This window comes from Canis lupus, chromosome 13, assembly GCF_003254725.2.
Source record: "Canis lupus dingo isolate Sandy chromosome 13, ASM325472v2, whole genome shotgun sequence".
Classification (NCBI taxonomy): domain Eukaryota; kingdom Metazoa; phylum Chordata; class Mammalia; order Carnivora; family Canidae; genus Canis; species Canis lupus.
In genome coordinates, this window is record NC_064255.1 from 29,403,113 (window position 1) to 29,423,871 (window position 20,759).

Here is a 20,759-nt window from a genome sequence, read left to right on the forward strand (position 1 = left end):
GATGACTCATCCCATTTTCTAAAGTAAACTTGGTAATAGTTATATAATAATCTCCAATGACAAACTTATTTTGGTAGGTGGACAATAAAATGATTATGCTATTTAAAAATTTCAGCAGAAACCTACGATATATTCATAAATTATTTGTTTACATTGTTAACATGTGAGACTCCTAAGGTAAATAACATACAAAAAAATTAGCATTGGTGCAGACATAGAGACATCTGGTGGTTAAAGTCTTCTTTTCTATTTCATTCAAATTTGCTAGAAGCAAGCTAAAACCCTGGAATTATTTATGGGCAAGTAAACATATTTGCATCTCTGTATCTGCATTCTATTCCTCTAGAGTTTTTTTTTAAGATTTTATTTATTTATCTTAAAGATAGAGAGCATGAACGAGTGAGCATGGCAGGGTCGGGGGAGAGGAACAGAGAGGGAGAGGGACAAGTAAACTCCCCGCTAAGCACAGAGCCCAATGCAGGGCTCAATCCCAAAACCCTGAGATCGTGACCTGAATGGAAATCAAGAGTCAGATGCTTAACTGACTGAGCCACCCAGGTGCCCCTATCCCTTTTGTTGTAAATAGTCCCATCTTCCTTCTTTCTCCTTGTAATCAATTTTTTTTTCTCCTTTCAGAAAAGGAGACTTTGGCATCACCCTGGAAAATGCTGAGACACTGCTGATGATCTATCACCTCCATAGAGATGATGAAACAGAGGTTCTGAGAAGTTGACACAGCTGGGGAAGAGGCCATATGAGCCTGGAGAGGCAGGATTTCAAAGTCCTACATCTTTCAACTTCCTAGGTATAACTTCCATTGTGGCAACATACCATTCAGAATTATTTGGTTGATTTATTTGGAGCACTTCACCTGTCATATTATTCCATAAAATATATAATCCAACAATATTAAAGAATGTAAGCTAAATTGTTTGGAACAATTTGGCCGTCAGCAGAACGTCTGTGTGTGGCCGTCCCTCTTGGTGCTTTCAACAACCCAGCCATGTGGGACTCTAGTAGCTCAAATGAACCATGCATTCATGATATCATCTCAGGGGCTTTCTTATGTGCTGGCTTCTCTGCCTTGACTGCTTATTCCCCAATTGTCCAGCCAGCCAACTTGAACTCTCCGTTCATATATCACTTGAAAGGTAATTTCAGAGAGGTTTTCTATGGCAGAGATTGTTATTCATTCTCCACGGTTCACTTCCCCTATACCCATAGTAATGGAACACCTGATTTTTTTTTTAAGATTTTATTTATGTATGACAGACACAGAGAGAGAGAGAGAGAAAGGGGCAGAGACACGGGCAGAGGGAGAAGCAGGCTCCATGCAGGGAGCCTAACGTGGGACTCGATCCCGGGTCTTCAGGATCACACCCTGGCCAAAGGCAGTGCTAAACCACTGGGCCACTGGGGCTGCCCAGGACCCCTGATTTTAATGAGAAACATGGCTGTGCAGAACAAAGATGACACTTTCCAGCCTCCCTCACAGTTGTATATACTCATGTAATTTAGCTCCATGAAGGAGAGCATGCTCTGGCCCTCTCCAGGGATTTCCCTCAAGAGAGGGAGTGTGCCCCCTTTCCCCTCTCTCTTCTTTTTCACCCAGTTGAACAGAAGAGATTATGAGAGGCCAAGAGATGAGCCACAGAGACTACTTAGCAAGCTGTTGCAACTGTTCAGGCAAGAAGCAGATGACACGTTCTAAGATGGTGGGGATGGAGTTAGCGAGATGTTATCACAGTATCAGGTGATACTGAAGGAAGCAACCATAGAGTCACTGATAAAATGACAGAGAGAAGAATCAATGATGTTCCAAGGTTTTTGATCTTGCTAAAGGCAGGGATGCTCACTACTGAGTTGGAGAATGCTTGGGGGACAATCACGTTATGAAGGAAAGTGGTAGTGGGCATGGAAAACTTGCAATACCTACTTTATATTCACATGGTGAGGACAAACAACTAATTAAATGTTCAAGTCTTGAGTTAAAGAAAGAAGTTTGGTCTGGTTGAAATGTAAAGATAGTGTTCAAAAGCTGTGGAATTTGGTGAGAACCCCACAGAGTTGATGTAAAACAAGAAGGCAGCTGAGGAGTTGGCCCTGGAGCACTTAGGTACATCACAAAGAGAACCCAGCAAAGCCTGTGAAGATGAGCCATAGTAAGGTCAAAGAATCAGAAGCAAAGAGAAGAAACTGCTATATGAAGAAATTAATGACAGGAGGTGGTGGTTGCACCTGCGTAGTTCAGTCCATTAAGCATCCAACTCTTGATTTCGGCTCAGGTCATGATCTCAGGGTCCTGGGATGGAGCCCTGTGTTGGGCTCTTAACACTGAGCGAACTAGAGAAAGGGAGTTTTCTTGTTTTTATTTTAAGATGGATGATAAGACAGCATTTGTATACTGATGAGATGGACCTAGTAGGAGGGAGAGAAATGATACGGAAGAGAAGAGGTCAATGCAAGTCCTTGACAGCAAGTCCTCTTCCTGAGGAGAGGAAGTTCATCCACTGCAGCAGGAGAACAGAGAATATGTGGTACAGGTCTAGGGATGCTGACAAATTGGATGAGAAAACTTCTAATGGCTTCTGTTTTCTCTAAGGAGTAAGAAACAAGGTCCCCAGCTAGGACCACAAAACAGAAATAAGAAGGGAGCACAGGTGTGAAAGCAGCTTACGGGAGACTGGGGAATGAATGATCCAGGAAAATACAATGATTACTGGAGGTCCACTTGAGATCCATGGTAGTAAATTTATAGTAAGACCAGCAAGTAGAGTTGGATGTTTTCCTCCAGTCATCCATGAGAGCAAGTCCAGGAATGTTTGGCATGTACGATTTAAATAGGGTGGAGATGAGGATGTGAGAATGAACATGAGGGAAGAAAAGAAGGATAAGAGAGTTGAGGGCGAATCTGAACAATAAAACAACAGCAGAGTGACAGAAGGTGAGAACATGAGGGGCAAAGGGCAGGCAGCAAGTTCATGAAGACCAAGAACTGATTCTTGGTCTTCACGGGGGGGTGGGTGATTGTTGGGGTGCAGGGAGCTCCTTGGGAGCACAGGGGATGGTACCCTGCAGGACACTTGGAAGATTCCAGAGGTGGAAGATATATGGAAGATGGCAAATCTGAGAATAAAAGTGGATTGTGTGGCTGGGCTGAGGGGGGACATGATGGCAGAGTGTGAGGCGGTGGAGGGCTGGAAAGGCTAAGGCTTGGTTGGATGGTCTACAGGGAGGATGGAGTCATATGACTGATGATGGGAGGAAAGGCAGAAACAAAGATGCTGGTCTGGGTGCTACAGTCTTCCTGCAGTGACTGGGGCAGAGGATGAGTGTGAGGGTTGAGCAGGGGTTAAGTCCATGACTGCAGAAGGACAAGGGTGGTATATCTAGATGGCTTATGCTCCCAGGGGCTGGGAACTTTTAGGGAAAGGGAAGAGAAATGGTCTGAAGGTGGCTGTGAGGTACAACCTTCCTAGTGGTATATGTAGTGAGGAAGAATAAGGAGGGCAGCTATAGAAGCAAAATCCTTCATGTCCATTCATGAAAGAGTAAGGGACATTGAGAGAAAAGGTTGAGGACAGAGGCTTTGCTGATGAGGCACAAGCTCCAGAGGGTACGGTGGCTGTGAAGAAGGGGGTTCAGGGAGAAGGAAGAGAATGAAGTAGATTAGGAGGTGTACAGAGCCACATGGGAATAACTTTCTAGGTGGTGACAGATGACCTAGGAGGGTGGGGAAGGGTGACTACAGCAGGATGGAAGTAGGCAGTGGTAAGGGGAGGTGGTAGGTGTTCAGTGCTTCACAGAATCCCCCTAAAGAGAGTTAGCAGTAGGGTCAGGTAACATGGGCAATGTGGTATGAGGAGACATAGTCTCACCAGGGGCCCAGAGAGCTCTGAGGGTCTCAGTCAGACCCTGCTGTAGGCTGAAGAGAGACAGTCTTCCTACTAGATTGCTGAGCTCAGCGAACACAGACCCAGGTCATATTCACTGCCGGATCCTCATGCCTAGCATTGTGTCTTGTGTTACAGTAATTTGGGCAGGATAAAGGAGGGACGTGTTTTGTGGCAGATATAAATGACCATGGAAGTCACTAGAACTGGGTTAGCCTGAGCAAGTCAGACACACCAGCCATTTGCTTGGGCAAGTCACTCCACCTTTCTCAAGCTTAGGTTTCGAACCCATGAAAAAACAAATACTGCCCATCAAAAGAGACTGCTATGCAGAGAAATAAATAATACCTGGGAACAATCAAGAGAGACCCTTTACCCTGGTCCTGCCATAGAAAATGAAAGGAACACAAACAGGCTTTGAGCAATGAAATGAGGCCAATGAGGTTTAGTCCAAAGGCATTTTGGTCTGTACTTTGGCTATAAAAGGATTTCTTTCTTTCTGTCTGTCTTTCTTTCTGTCTTTCTTTCTTTCTTTCTTTCTTTCTTTCTTTCTTTCTTTTCTTTCTTTCTCTTTTCTTTTTTTATTATTGCTTTGCTAGTTTTAAATTTTAAGACAGCCAAATAGGGTAGATATTATTATACCAGAGGATTTCTAGTTTGAATATTTTCTCTCTCTCTCATTAACACCATTGAATTATCTATATCAGTTTCTTTCCCTGGCCCTCAAATACTTTGTAGACATTGCCCAGAGTGTAAAGTAGACAGACACACAGGAGAGGTTACCAGTATTCTCAGCCAGCTTGTTCATGGTGGAACTTTAAAAATTAATAAACATAACAATAATGCACTTGGAATTTGCTGGCAGAAAACTGTATATGATCCAAAGTTTCAGGGAATACATAAATAACTAGATTTCCATATGTCAAGATCACGTTCTGAATGCCAAGAAAATGAAGTCTAACGCTATGCACTTGAAAACATCATAGATGTTCTGCTTTCAAATATGCACAAAAGGGTATTTTTATTAGGCTCATCAGGCTTGTTAAGAGCAGTTAGATATATTCTCCAAAGAGCAAACCTACAACTATAAACCACTGAAATCACCACCACCACACATTTTGCTTCTTTGAGTATCTCTTTGGCCTCACGTACTTGGGGTCATTTACATTCAAAGCTTTCCCGTCTTTGGTGATCAAAATCCTGGGTGGTTTCACTTTCTTCTTCTTTTCACTTAAGATTGGAAGAAAAGACAATGGGGAGGGAGAAAAATAAAGAGAATGTAAAAGGAATATCTTTGTGAAACAGTTTAAGAAAAATTGATCAGATATTTGTGAATACATCAACAATTCACTGTCATGAAGTCCATTATTTTCCTTCTATGCTGGGAACTGACAATCAAGCCAGATTTCTGTAAGACTGTATCTATATCTGTAAAGCAAAAATGTGACCAAGGCAATTTTGCAAATAATTCAAATGGGGGGGGGGCTCCTTTTCGTGAAGCATCCATGAATATTTAAATTAGTCTATTTTATGCATGATTTACCCAGATAACTGTCAATTCTCCATTTGTGTATACAGCCTCTGCTTTAGTTAAAATTATAATTTTTAAAATGCCAAGTAGATTCTATTCTGTAGAAATAAAAATACCAGTACATAAGACTCTACGCAAAAGGATGTCTATCACAGTCCTATCTGTAGTGGCAAAACTCCAGAACTATGACGAATGCCCATCAGTGTTGGAATCAATGGCTCAATTGTGGTATACTCATGCTATGGAATAGTTTGTGCCTGTTTAAAAATGTGTTTGCTCTTTATCTGCTAATCTAAAAAGTGATAGGAAATGTTGATGATGTACTTAGTGAGCACAAATACATAAAAGAGAAGTCCATTTTTGTGTTTTTTAAAAAAAGATCCCAAATCAAACATTTGCAGAGATGATTTATATGATTTTACAGGGTGGAGAAAGTTCCGGTGGGATGGATCCCAGCCTGCTAACACTCATTACCAAAGGGAGTAGAGACAGGAGGAAAAAAAAAATGTGCAGAGAGGAAAGATTCATGGGATAGCATGAAAGAAAAGTGTCAAATGCAAGTTCTAGCTATTTAAAATTACCGAAGATACATAAAAACTTAAAAAGGCATATATGGACAAGTCCTGGAAGACCAGACATAAAATGTGTTTAGAAGATGGACTGTAGGCAATTCTTTGCCTTGGATTTCTATTCTTTTAATACAGATTTTGTATCAGTTAATTGTATTTTAAAATGCAAATTTATGCACATTTTTCTGCATTTTAAACTGGGTCCCCAGGTCCAGTAAGTTAATATGTCCATGCACTACATTATTCTCTATGACCCAGGACAATTAAGGGACAACCAGGAGAAGCACGAACATCTCAGGGACCCATAGAACTGGATACACTGCAGCATCCCGCATGCAGTGACTGGGACTTTTATCCAATCCAGCTGGATTTTTTTTTAGGCTATCAGGGAGAGAAAAAAAAATGTTTCCTGGCTTCAGGCTCAATACAATGTAATACACAATATATTGTACTATATATACATTTTACATATGTATAGAAATATAAACATGAGTGTATATATGTGTGTACATGTGCATAGATGTCAGAAATACAATACATGTTATATAAAAACATGTAGAATTTCCATTTCAGAAGGTTCTTAAATCTGCAAAAACACTTTTACATCTATTAGCTCAAATGATTCTCTTACCAACGTAGTGGGGTAGGTAAGACAGGGACGAGAAGCCCCGTTTAACAGACGAGGAAACAGAGAAGTTAGGTATTTGCCAACATCACACAGACAGTAAGTGGCAGAGTCAGCACATGACCCCACAATTTTCTGACGCTATTCCAATGCTCTCCCCAAAGCCTCCAGCAGACTCTCCGTGTACAGACCACCAAAGTTTACAGATAAGCATTTTGGATAAAATTCAATTCTCATTTTGATACCTCCCTATCATTCTGTCTAATGAATAAAATGGCATGAAAGCAGCAGTGATTGCTAACAGTCTTTTTCAATCTTTTAGTTTCTTGCTCTCAGTTGATCATCACAGGATGAGATGCTGCGTTTCACTCCTGTAACTGCCATGCAGATGAGGGTATATTGGAACTAAATGATCACATTACCAAGCACAGGAATTAGAAGTATTTCCATAAGTGGCACATTTTACATACTAGACCTGAGCAATGACATGAAATGGAATGACACAGAGCTTAGCTTTTAAAAAGCCTCTCTGAGAATAACAGTTTAAGCATTGTAGCTTCTAACAAATCACCAAATTATATCTAAACAATTCAGAAGTGAAAGCATACTGCTGAACGTCCAAGAGAGTTGTATTAGGAAAACAGAATGCCTAGTGAAACTAATTTCTAATTTTGCAAATTACAAGACACAAACGAACTTACTCATCCTACAAAGGGCACTTTTTCTTGGTGGTGTGATAATTAGTATCTCTAATCTGGACCATACTTCTTGAAAGTTGTTTAAAAAGTCAAAGACATACAGACAAAACCCTAAGATATCATTCATGATATGCTGGGACAGAGGGTCCTCTGATATCAACAAGTGTTAGTAGATACAATACAACAGGAAGCTGAGCTTAGAAGAAGCAAAGTCAATGCATGCATGATGGCTAGCAAATATTTAACACAGATGACGAGTAAAATCACGTGCAATCATGAAAATATAATCCCTAGGACAGCATTACATTACTCTCAATGACAGGAAAAGCATGAAATACCTTAATTTTTCTTGGTCTTTCCGTTGTTTTTCCATATGCCTAAGTGTTTCCAGTCGAGATTCAGGAGTAAACAAAGAGGGCTTGTTCCAGAATTCGAAGTCATCTTCGCTATCCTTGAATTTCTTTTGGTTGCATTCTCCTTCTTGTACTTCTAGTGCCTGGACGTGGTCTTTGCTCTCTACTGAAAATGGGCTTGGAAGGAATGAATAGACCAGAGCATGTAAGACCAATCCTGGATGTCTGAGTTTCATCTGTGATGCTGCCCCTTATATCTCTTACACGTTTTTCTTATGGTATCTTCTTACCTTTGAATGACAAGACATCTATGAGAGAGAGCCTACCTACATAAGCCAAGTTGGACGAAGTACTGCCCCAACTGAGGTTGTCCCTCATCATCTAATTCGGGGCACACTGCAGGGATCAGACGGAAGGGCTGCTGGGCCTGGCTGATTAGTCACCCGGGGAGCCTTATGAAGAGCACAGATGCCTGGGCTCCCAGCAGAAAGTCTACCCAGTAGATGTGGAGTCAGGCCCGGGAATCTGTGTTTTATGATATATTTTTTTAAGATTTTTATTTATTTATTCACAAGAGACACAGAGAGGCAGAGACACAGGTAGAGGGAGAAGCAGGCTCCATGCAGGGAGCCTGATGTGGGACTCGATCCTGGGACTCCAGGATCATGCCCTGGGCCAAAGGCAGGCTCTAAACTGCTGAGCCACCCAGGGATCCCTTATGATATTTTGTAATATGTTCTGATGATCAGACAAATTCAGGGACCACTGGGCCTTCCCAATCAACCCATCTCCATTCTGGCACTCCTCAGTTCCACCCTCCATACTGCTCCCAGAGGAATCTTCCCAACAGACAAATTAAATCCTATTTATTTCCAGGTTCTTTAATGATCCTCTATCTCTAATATTCTCTAGTGGGATATTGAGATCTTTTGTGGTAGGGCCTTTCACATATACTCTCTGATGTCATCGCTTTGGATGGTAACAGTGCTCTGTTCTCTGTTTTATTCATGTTTTGTGGATTGTCAGAGAGTTAAATGATGTCTCTATATGACATCAAATGGGCATATGAGGTATTTGACATTCATTCAGTGTGGATTCAAGAAATATTTATTGAGTATCTTCTCTGTGTCAGGCACCAGAGATCCAAGACAGACAATGACACTACTTTGAGGAAATGCTATTCTAGAGGAGGAAAAATGACACCATTCAAACAGTAAACACCAGGAACTTCTCTCGCCTCGCCTCTCCCTGCAACGTACACTATTTCAAAATGACATTACATGAAAGAATCCATGTGAAGCCTTCAGTACCAAGTATGGCAAACAGTAAGTATTCATTAAATGTTAGATTTTGTTGTTGGTACAGAAATGAGATGACACCAAAGGCTCATTTAGTTGACCTTCAAATAAGATGCCTTTTGAAGGGATGAACCAAAAATACTGGAACATGAAATTTAAACATCATAAACAGGACAGAGAAAGATTCTGCTTACACTTTTTTACATATTACAAAGTGTAACTAGATAGTTTAAAAAGCAAAATCATGCAAATTGCTGAAAATGAATGCTTTGTCATATAGCTACCGTTCTTTAAACCAAAAAAAGATGTTATTTATTCATGAGAGACACAGAGAGAGACAGGGGCAGAGACATAGGCAGAGGGAGAAGCAGACCCCCCATGAGGTGCCTGACACAGGACTCAATCTTGGACCCCAGGATCATGACCTGAGTCGAACACAGATGCTCAACCACTGAGCCACCCCAGGCATCCCGCTATCGTCCTTTATGGTGTTGAAAAGGCAGTCTATTAAGGGGATCTATAATATTCTCCAACATTCTAAGTAATCATCACTGAAATAATTGGTTCCATTTTCAGTTAAAAGAATTTGTTTTTGCTAGAAAGTGACTAATTGGTTCACTTTTATCTTTCGCAATGCAAAAAGATAAGAATATAAAAATCATTGCTTAAGAAAACTTATAGAAATATCAGCTAAATCACTTAAGTCTCCAAAAGTAGAATGCATGTAAATGCATGCAGCTGGGCAGTGGAGCAGATTGAGCTCATGAAGATATGAACAATGTGCTCTTCAGTCACTTGCTTCAAAGCTGTGCTCTCCGAACTCTCTTCCCACTCGCGAGTACATCTCACAGACCAACAGTCTTGTTCAAGAAAAGTCCCATCTCACCTACAGGTATTGAAGACCTACAGTTTAAATAAAACTTCACTTAAACATCCAAATCGAACATCCTTCCTTTCCCTCTCTATACCCTTTTCCCCTCACCCAGCTCATAACTGGGCTCTGTATGGGGATAGGGGCATGCACTGCTCCAACTCTTCATTGCTCACCTAGTCTTTCCCTCTGTATCCCACCTCACTGGTTTCTTCATCAGGTCCCCCCAACAACTTCAAAAATGTGGGTCTGAGACAATGGATGCGGAGAAGGAGGCAAACATCTCTTCTGAGACAGATGCCCTTATACCTTGGCGGTTGGCTCTCTCTCTCTAGGGCTGATATTCTTGGCTTATTATTGGCTTTCTCTTGTGAGCACATATATTGGCTCTTGAAGACATTACGATAGCTTTCCAGGTTCATCATTCTTTGTCTGAGTGATCAATATACCACCAGCTGGCATGTGTAACAAACTATTGACACTGACAATCCACCCCACAGTCTCCTATTGTCACTTCTCTCTTGGGCACCAGCCCTTCAAAGACAGTTCAAGTGCAGTTCCTTGTACCATACGTACATGGCCTGTGGGATATTCATAAACCGTTGCCATGACAGATGCTTGAAGTATAAGCTGATTCTATTAATGCCCATTTTCCTGACCCTTCTGCTCTAGGCTATTCCAGGACACATCTCATCTTTTCAATTTTCCAGGCTGGAAGCAGGCTTCAGATCTAGACAAGGGATGAGATGCTTGCCTCTCCTTCTTGCAGCCCTGGCATCTTTGTGGTGTTTCTTCTTGAAAGATCTTGAGGGATCCCTGGGTGGTGCAGTGGTTTAGTGCCTGCCTTTGGCCCAGGGCACGATCCTGGAGACTCGGGATCAAATCCCACATCGGGTTCCCGGTGCATGGAGCCTGTTTCTCCCTCTGCCTATGTCTCTGCCTCTCTCTCTCTTTCTCTCTCTCTCTGTGACTATCATAAATAAATAAATAAAAATTTAAAAAAAATAAAAAATAAAAAATAAAAAAAGAAAGATCTTGAAAGGGGAATAGCCCCCTACTCCTCTCTGAGCAAGTCAATAATTCACTATTTCAATGACCTTCCTGCAAAATGTCTGGGTTTCTGTTCAAATAGGCTGAATGCAGTCATAGGACCAATGCCTGTAGGACCAGCCAGTCAGTTCTGTGGGGAGGCAGGTAGGCACCTGCAAGAAACCCAACTCTATGCTTCTACTCAATGCAAGCAACAGATCATTTTCAACATTTGTAAACTTGTATAAACCAAGAAGAGGAAATGAAACCAAACACATCTTACGTGAATGTTATAACTTTGATGCAAAACACTGGAAAAAATACAATGAAAAAAAGACTATTATAGCATAAACTCACAAACATAGGTCTGAATATTATAAATAAAATATTAGCAAAATGAATGTAGGGATCTATTAAAAATATGCCATGGTCCAAGTGAATTTATTCTGGAAATTCAAGATGGCTTAATATTGGGAAATCTATGAATTTGACTCACACATTAATAGACAAACATAGTTATCTCAATAGATGCAAAAAAAGCATTTCATAAGATCCAGTATCTGTGATGATGAAAATGCTTCATCAACTTAGAATCGAAGGACATGTACTTAACTCTTCCAAAACCCCATGATCAGAACCTTACTTATAATGAGAAATTGGAAACATTCTTTTTATTGTCAGAACTAGACAGATTCTCACTTTTACAATGGGTATCCCACTCTATCCCGGAGACCTTAGCAGGCACGATAAAGAAAACAAGTAAAAGCGGAAGAATTGGAAAAATTTTTTAAAGTTCTCATTTATTAAAAAAAAAATGTGGGGCAGCCTGGGTGGCTCAGTGGTTTAGTGCCACCTTTGGCTCAGGTTGTGATCCTGGAGACCCGGAATCCAGTCCCACGTCAGGTTCCCTGCATGGAGGCTGCTTCTCCCTCTGCCTGTGTCTCTGCCTCTCTCTCTCTCTCACTCTGTGTCTCTCATGAATAAATAAATAAAACCTTTTTAAAAAAATGTGTTTTTCTACATAGAAAATACAGGATCAGCTACAGCCTAACTACTGTATCTTTTTTAAAAGTTCAGCAAGATTGCTTAATACCATATCAGTATACAGAAATCATTCGTCTCTTTATACAACAGCAAGAACCAATTACAAGAGTATTTCAAAAATCTCATTCTATGAGATACTTAGAAATAAATCTAATAAAAGATGGTGTAAAACCTTTATGGAGAAAATTATGAAACCTTATTGAAGTACTCAGAAGAAAGCCTAAATAAATAGAGAAAGCTATTCCAAAGTTCAGCAAAGAAAGAATCAAAGTCATGAAGATGTCAACTTACCCCTAATTAACATATAAATTAAATGCAATTTCAATCAAAATTACACTAGGGATTTTTTAGGGAATTTGAATAGCAGATTCTAAACTTCTTAGAGAAAAGTAAAGAGCTAAGAACAGCCGAGATAAATTTGGAAAATGGGAATAACTCCTACCAAATATCAAGATTTACCATAAATCTACAGATATTAAAACCATGTGAGCTCCAAATTCATGGAGCAGTCTAGGAGGCTCAGAAATGAACCCATGAGTACATGAGTAGAGAGTATATGGTAATAGGGTGGTGTTAGAGATCAGAAGAAGAACACCTTAATAATGGTGCAGGCAATTAGCTCCCCATATGGGAAATGATTGGTACCCAACCCCATGCTGTCATCAAAGGTTAATTCCCCATAGACACATATGATACTGGAGTAATGAAGAAATTCATAAATGAGACCAAAAAATAACAAAAGTAAACCTAACTACATTACTATTTTTGAATTCTATAAAGAGGAAGCACTTACAAAAATTAAAGATAAATACCCACCATTTGTTTCAACGTGGATGGAACTGGAAGGTATTATGCTGAGTGAAGTAAGTCAATCGGAGAAGGACAAACATTATACGTTCTCATTCATTTGGGGAATATAAATAATAGTGAAAGGGAATATAAGAGAAGGGAGAAGAAATGTGTGGGAAATATCAGAAAGGGAGACAGAACATAAAGACTCCTAACTCTGGGAAACGAACTAGGGGTGGTGGAAGTGGGGGGGGGGTGGTGAATGGATGACGGGCACTGAGGGGGGCACTTGACGGGATGAGCACTGGGTGTTATTCTGTATGTTGGCAAATTGAACACCAATTAAAAATAAATTTATTATAAAAATTTTAAAAAATAAAGATAAGTCGAAGGCTGGAAGAAGATATTTGCAAAGCATATAACCACTAAAGAATTTGCATCTAGAATATAAAAGAAGCATAAATCAGTAAGAAGAAAACTTACAACTTATTTAAAATAGGCAGAGGACTTGAGGAGAAGAAATATGGATAGCCAATTAGAATAGAAGAAGACATTTAAGATGCTGAAACCCACTAGTAATTCTAAGAATGCAAATAAAGTAAAACATTTGGGTGTATTTAACAACCAACTTGGTTGGTTCAAGTTTTAAAATACCATATTATCTAGTGTAGGCAAAGATCAGGAACTCTTCCTATACTTTTGATATAGGAGTATAAATTAACGGTTTAGAAAAACTGAGCAATGAATATAAAAGTTTAAAAAAAATTCCAAATTGGTGATGTATAATCTCTGCTGAATACTCAAGGAAACTTTCATACCCGCATGAGGAGACGTGTGTAATGTTGTCTGAAGGAAATGAAAGTGGGAAACAATCTAAATGGCCATCCAATGAGGGATGGCTGCATGGGGGCTGATCTCCAGCTGGCATCTACTGGGGGTCCCTGCAGGCTGTGAGAGCCTGTGCACATCCTGATCCGTCAGGGTCAGTGAGTCACCAGCTGTTAGATATTTTGAATATCACCACTGGGATAAACTGTGATTCATCCAATGGAATGTTATTCCCCAGTTAGAAAGAATGAACTAGTTCTACCTGTCTTTGTATGCAAAATTCTCAAAAACATAACGTTGAATGAAAAGCAAAGTTGTAGAAAGATACTGTTTGTGCTAAAAAAACAAAAAAACAAAAAAACAAGCCATTCTTGTTCAAGGAGGCATAATTACATCGTAAATATATTTATAATATGGATGGGATCACATATACCAGATACACACTTAACTATTAGGATGGTGGACAAACTAAAGATGAAAGGAGAATGAGATGGGCTCTCAGGGATATTTTATTTCTTATTTTTAAAAAGATCCAAAGCAAACATGCAAACTATTGATATTTATTAAAGCTGGGTGGAATGATACTGCCTATTGGTTTTTAAAACATTTATATGTGTCTCAAATATTTTATAATTATTACTTTCTCAAGATTAAGAGATTCTGTTTTCAAAACATTTAAAGCTTTCACTATATGGAATCCAATCAACTGACTATAGCTGCAATTCACTTAAACAAACGTGAAAAATTCATGCTTGTTAAAAAAGACAAATTTAGAGGCTTATTAATCACATTAAAATGTATTCATTATATAATTCACAAAACAGAATATTTTATGATGCAATCAGAATTATTTGATTTATAATAATGTGATTTACATTTAACTTTTCTAAAATATCCCTACTATTATAAATCAAAGTTACACCTGTTAATTCATCTTTCCTGTGCATCTTATAGAGATTTATCTGAGGATAATTTTAGATGCAAATTAAATTTGCTAGCTTGGAAAGGCATTTTTTTTTTCCCTAAGTAAGGAAAGCCTCAGAGAATTGACACAAACAATGAGACATTCATACTGTTTCCTCCAAAATTCACATCACAATTATTCTTCATATCAGTCATCCGAAATACGATGCTGCGAACACTTTGGGAAAAGAAAATCATTTGCTGCTTTTAACCAAAGTTAAGCAGAAAGTAAGCTCCCATAATTTGATTGCATGTAGAGTAGTACTGACATTTCCATACCTCTGTCCCTCATAACTCCTCTCCTCAGCTTCATTTTTATCCTCTTCTCGCAGGTTCTTCAGAGCCTCTTCCTTGTCTTTGGCTCGTCTGAGGCAGTAAGCTTTCTCTTGCTCTCTGATTTGTTGTTCAATTACTGGAAAGTTCTGCAATGCCTGAATCCTCTCAGATCGCTCTATTTCTTTACCGTCCAACCACTTGAATAAAGAACAACCAACATCGTGCAATTATTCAAAAGTCACAATTTGAATCAGCCCGAATTTGACTTTGATTGGAATATTGTAAATTTAGAAATAAGAAGTAATGCACCATAGTGATAGGGAATTAAAAGCTAAGTAATTAATGGGAAACATCAGAAACTTTGATCAAAACCAATGCTTATGTCATACATGTAACAGAGTTACAAAGTATATTTACTGGCAAAATAATAAGTAGGTCTTCTGTTGAAGCCAATTATTAATTACAAGCTCCCAAAATATATTGATTTTTATAGCTGCTCACTATATAAAGAATATCAAAGCCTCAAGTCAAACCACAGCTCCAAAGTATGACGATGACACTTCTCAAATGCTCTCTACAAAAAAGGGCCTTGTGTGCTAACACAAAGTTGGGCTCTAATATAGAAGGGCACATGTTCTACCCTCCACAACAAGATGCATACACTACATTGTTAACTATTTCATCACCGTTTATACTTGGTGTTTTTATACTGATTTTCCAAGCTGAAATATTAGAATAATTATCTTGATGGGCCCATTGGAATCACAAGGGTCCATATAAGGAAAAGAAGGAGAAGTGTCAGGGTCAGAGTCAGGGAGAGATTGGAAGATGCTATAATGCTCGCTTTGGGGATGAAAGTAGGGGCAAGAGCTCAAAAATGCAGGGAAATGAATTCTCCCATGAGAGTGACAGAAGGAACACAGCCCTGACAACACCTTGATTTTAGATTTCTGGCTCCAGAACTATAAGAGCATAAATTTGTCTTGTTTTAAGCCACTACATTTATGGTAATTCATTACCACAGAAATAGGAAACTAATACAAAAGGAAAAATGCACAGAGAATGGGTAAAATATAAATTTAAAAGATTATCGGGATCAGTAAAATTATAAATCAAAATTATTATCTTGATATTTGGAAAAATAATTCAAGGTATGTTTTGGAGACTCCAATGGCTGGAGCAGATGGGCTGCAGGTTTCAGGCACCTGGCTGACAGCTGTCCCAGCTTCTATCCTGAACACCCAGCAATAACAGGGGATCGGCCCCCTTCCAGGGAAGTGGCTCATCGTGGTATGCTACAGGATCCATTTCTATGATATTCTGGTTCTCATCAGTTCTTTTTTTTTTTTTTAGTACATCACTGTATACTGATGATCAGCTTGGGTTATGTTTGAGCTAATTTATCATTCTATTCTAAATATATATTCCAGATTCAATTACCTGAGTCACTCATTCTCTTAATCAAAAAGATTTTACATTAGAAGAAATGTGTTCCATAAATCCAGTAATCTTGACTATGCACAACCCAGCAGTCTAAAAACAAATGTCCTCTGAAAATAAAAGAAAATGCCAATCACAAAGCCAATGCATCCATGCATTTTCTTGCAGAAGCACCGGGCTGCACACAGGTCAGAAACTCTCGGAATTACATGAAAATTAGTATTACTAGTTGAACAAAATCAGGTATATGATTTCTCTAGAAACTATTTGTTTTTCCTTAGGTTTCAAAAACATTAGGTTAGGGGAGATACTGCACAACAGGTTAATACATAGAGTAAAGACCCTCAAAGGAGTCCTTGGACCAGCAGCATCTGTGCTGAGAGTTTATTAGAAATGGAAAATCCTGGGTGCCAAGTCAGACCTATGAATCAGAAACTCAGGGGTATGGCCCAGAAAACACCACCCAAGTACTCCAAAGCATAGCAAAGTCTCAGAACCACTAACCCAACGAATGCATTAAGAGAAAACAATGATTAAAAAAATAATTATTATTATAAAAGCACAGTAGTTTAAAACAATGTACTACAAAGGTATATAGCTGTAGTCATCTCAAAAATTCTAAGCTTCTGGTTTGCTATTAGCAAAGATGAATGCCCTCCATGACTGTGATTTGCATTCATCAAGGAATAGTTCAGCTAAGCTCTGTTGTGTCCTGAACAAGAAAGGAGAAATGTATTTATTTTGCAAAAGTTTATTAAAGCTATTAAAACAACATTAAAGTTTAGTAAATTGAAGGATTAGTTTTGATTTTCTGGAAAACTCCATTCTCTAAAACCACACATTCCCTGACAATGCTGTGAATAAACAGGCATTATTGCAGTTGCTTGTTTTCATTTCTCCAAGATCTCTGCATCATTAAAAGAAGCGTACCTTTAACCGTTGAAGAGTTGCCACCACAAACTGCCTGTAGCCGTCAAAGTCAGCACACGGATTACCCATGAGAAAGAGCTCCTTCAGGTGGATATTGTGCTGAAGGGTTTTAATGCTGCTCAGCTCCCCAATGAAATTTACAGTCAGGTCGAGTTTTGTCAGCCCTTCACATCCTGTTGAAAGAAGTGAAAAGAAAACAAAGAAAAAAAAATCACACTGGTAATGAAATGTGTATAATAGCTCATAGCAGGAACAACGGTTGCAATATTTTAAGTATGCTGATTAATTGCATGGCTTACCAAGAAGTGGGTTTTCAGAAATATCAACTCAAAGGGTTAGCCCTGACTCAGTTCTCCAGGTGCATTTCCCCTTCATTCCTCCAGCCAGGGGAAATCACTTTCCCTGCCTGTAGCTGCAAGCCCTGGGTTGGTTAACATGTGGATTTGGTCACTATGTGCTGCTGGGGTGGACATGACATTGGGACAAAGCTCCCTCTAGAGAGGACACTTGCAATCTGTTCTGAGAATTTTGCCAGGTAGGACACATCTCACCATGAAGGGTGATGGCGAGAGGGGTCCCCCAAAAAAGGAAAGGCAGTTCATAAAACCTAGGCATCAGAATTAATATTTACAAAGGGTAGTAAATCTGCCCCATCCACCTTCATCACAGAGATGGCCGGGGCTACAGAAATCTGAATCAACGCCCTTTGCTCACGTCCCATGGGAACTTGGTAGTTAAGGGTGCAGACTTCAGAATTAGGCAGATAAGATTTCAAGTCCTATCTCGGTCACATCCTTGCTATGTGATGTTGGATAAATTACAAGGTTCAGCCTTCTTATCTGTGGTATTCTAAGAGCACTGGGACCCAACTCAGGGGTTGCTGTGAAGACAATATGATTCATGTGATGTACTTAGCACAATACTTGCCACCTAGAGCTTAGTAACCATTAGCTAGGATGAGAAATGACCCAATAAACACTCCAAGGAGGAAGAAGGATGCTTGCTGTCCCATGAGCAGAGAGTTTGCAGTTCCTCACTGTGGACTTAGGAAGAAGAGTTGACCTGGTTCATACAGCAGCCTCTGTGAGCTAGGTAGGATGGTGTCTCCTCCGCGGCTGGCTCGTATTTGTCAGGCCAACCTGGCAGATTTTGTGGCCTTTAATATCTAAAGAGCCATCTCCAGCTGAAAACCCAGTCCTACCTTGTTGTGTACTCATTTCTTCTAATATCTACATGCTCCACTCTTCCCATACATTTCCTGACTATATCCTGTTTTTCTGCTGTTGTTTTTTGGCTATATAACTTAGGGCAAACTTTGGTTCCCGATATATTAACCTCACCAGTATGATGCAGATTCAGATGGGTTCACAGTTTTGCATCTGTTTCACCTTGGGCAAGGTTTTTCTCACATTGCTGAAGGCTCCTATGGAACCAGCTCCATTAAATGCTAGTATTCTCTTCCTTACCCTTTTTTTTTCGACATTTTATTTATTTATTTATTCATGAAAGGCCCAGAGAAAGAGGCAGAGACATAGGTAGAGGGAGAAGCAGGCTCCTGCAGGGAGCCTGATGTGGGACTCAATCTCAGGACCCGGGATCACGACCTGAGTCAAAGGCAGATGCTCAACCACTGAGCCACCCAGGCATCCCATTCCTTACCCTTTCTTGATGCTAGCACCTGACTCCACCTTGTCCAGAATTCCATGTTTTCCTCCTATCTAGTCTTATCCCATACCAGAATCTTTGAAATAAGATAGTTCTACCTGAGTGCTTCCAGATGTAGGGCCTCACCCAATAGTCATCCCTCCATTCCTTCATTTATCCATTCATCCAGGAGTTACTGGGTACCTGCTATGACCAAGTTACTGAGCCAGGTCTTCAGAATAAAGTGGTTAAAAAAAATCTCTGGCATTTCACCTCAAGCTTATGTCTGATATGGAGCAAGGAGAAAAAAGATGGGCATTCTAGGAAAAAAATTCTTGGTGCAAAGAAGTGAATCTGGAGAAGCGGGCAGAACCAGAAGTAGGCAATGACCGTCATTACATTATAAGCCAGCCTAAATCAATATGTACTGGTTCTTCTTTCTCTATCCCCATTTGTTGTCCAGCCCACTGGTCCTGGCTTCCATCCTCAACATTCTACTAGGTCTGTTCCTCTCAAGGTGACCAAGGACCTTCACGTTGACAAATCCAACAGACCCTCTCAATCCATGATGTCACTAGAACAGTCTGTGCGTATGGCACAACTGACCATGAATTCTTTTTTAAAAATGTTTTTAAAACTCTAGCTTATTTTTTAGCTTTATTTATTTATTTTTAAATTATTGTTTTAATTTCAGTTAACATAGTGTTTTATTAGTTTCAGGTGTACAATATAGTGATTCAACACTTCCATATATCACCTGTTGCTCATCACATCAAGTGCACTACCTAATTGACCATGAATTATCTCTGAAATGTCTCAGTTGTGTTGGAAAACAGTGATACTACTCTCTCCTTGTTCTCTTCTATAATGTTTATTCCCGTTGATCTCTTTTACAGACTTTTCTACTCCATCAATGGTAATATGTCCCAGATTTCCATCCTTGACTCAGTATTCTCTTGCCTCATGTTTCTCTTGATAACAGTCGTGTCCTTCAATTCTGATGAGTCCCAAACAACAATCTCATATCTGACCATCCAATTGAATGTCATACTCCTGTTTCCAAGTGCCTATAAGACATCCCATTAGATATGCCTAAAAAGAATTCTCCATATTTCCTCTCACTCTCCTCTCAAGACAGTTTTCCTGCCTCCTTTATGTCTCAGTCCTACTAATGTCACCACCGCCATTTTGGTATCAGATGTGACTTTGATGCGAAGAGAGTCAAGTCACAGCGAACTTGAGTTTTAAGCTAAATTGTTCTCTCAGGCCCTTCACTTCATCAGTCACCAAGCCCTGCAGATCTCAACCCGTACATCCCTTCCACCTGCTTCTTACCTACTGTAATCCTATTGTCAACAGCCCAGCTCAGGTTCTTATCCTCTGTGCATGCAATATGGCATATCTCCTGAATAGCCTCCCTATATTTTGAGAAGAGGAAGGAAAGAAGGACAGAAGGAAGAAAAGGGTGACATTTGAAAGACTTCAACATGTTCAAAAATTTATGTATTTTTGATTTTGTTGTAATTTTATAGACGAAGGACCCTCCAAATGTCTATTATATTTTTCAAAGTGATAGATCTTACTTGTTCTTCTACTTGGCCTACCCATAAGAAAGTAAACCACATCTACCATCCTAGTGAAAAATTCTTGCTGAGCTAGTGAGGCTAGAGAAAGCCTCTTCTTCAGAGTTAGGTACTCCTTCCTTCAACGGAGTCCCACCCTCCAGCTCCTTTTCTTCAAAGATCCACCTCAGGGGCTCATGGGGGTGAGAAGGTCATTGAAATTGACAACATTGATTTCCCGACGGGGCAAAACTCACACTGTTAGAAACCCCACCTCTCCTTCCAGGTTAGGGTGGATAAGGAGGAGGGATGGAAAAAGAAGGCAATTCATTACATCCTGCTGAATCCAAAACGGGTCGGGGATTGGGGGGCGCGGGGAATTATGCTAGCTAGGTTTTGCCAACCAACAAAACATA

At 39.8% G+C, this 20,759-nt stretch overlaps 1 protein-coding gene across 4 annotated transcripts in view; it reads right to left on the minus strand.

Moving 5' to 3' along the window:
- The window catches only part of DNAAF11 (dynein axonemal assembly factor 11), a 70,633-nt gene that overhangs the window by 32,283 nt on the left and 17,591 nt on the right, over nucleotides 1-20,759 (minus strand). For 3 of the 4 annotated variants that reach the window (XM_025450487.3, XM_049092741.1, XM_025450490.2), the window contains exons 4-7: nucleotides 17,138-17,310; nucleotides 14,771-14,964; nucleotides 7,655-7,846; nucleotides 5,046-5,123 (exon numbers count right to left, since the gene is read on the minus strand). In XM_025450487.3, coding sequence (XP_025306272.1) covers nucleotides 5,046-5,123; nucleotides 7,655-7,846; nucleotides 14,771-14,964; nucleotides 17,138-17,310 — 637 coding nt within the window. The remainder of the gene's footprint in view (nucleotides 1-5,045; nucleotides 5,124-7,654; nucleotides 7,847-14,770; nucleotides 14,965-17,137; nucleotides 17,311-20,759) is intronic. The other variant, XM_025450489.3, reaches the window with a different exon arrangement.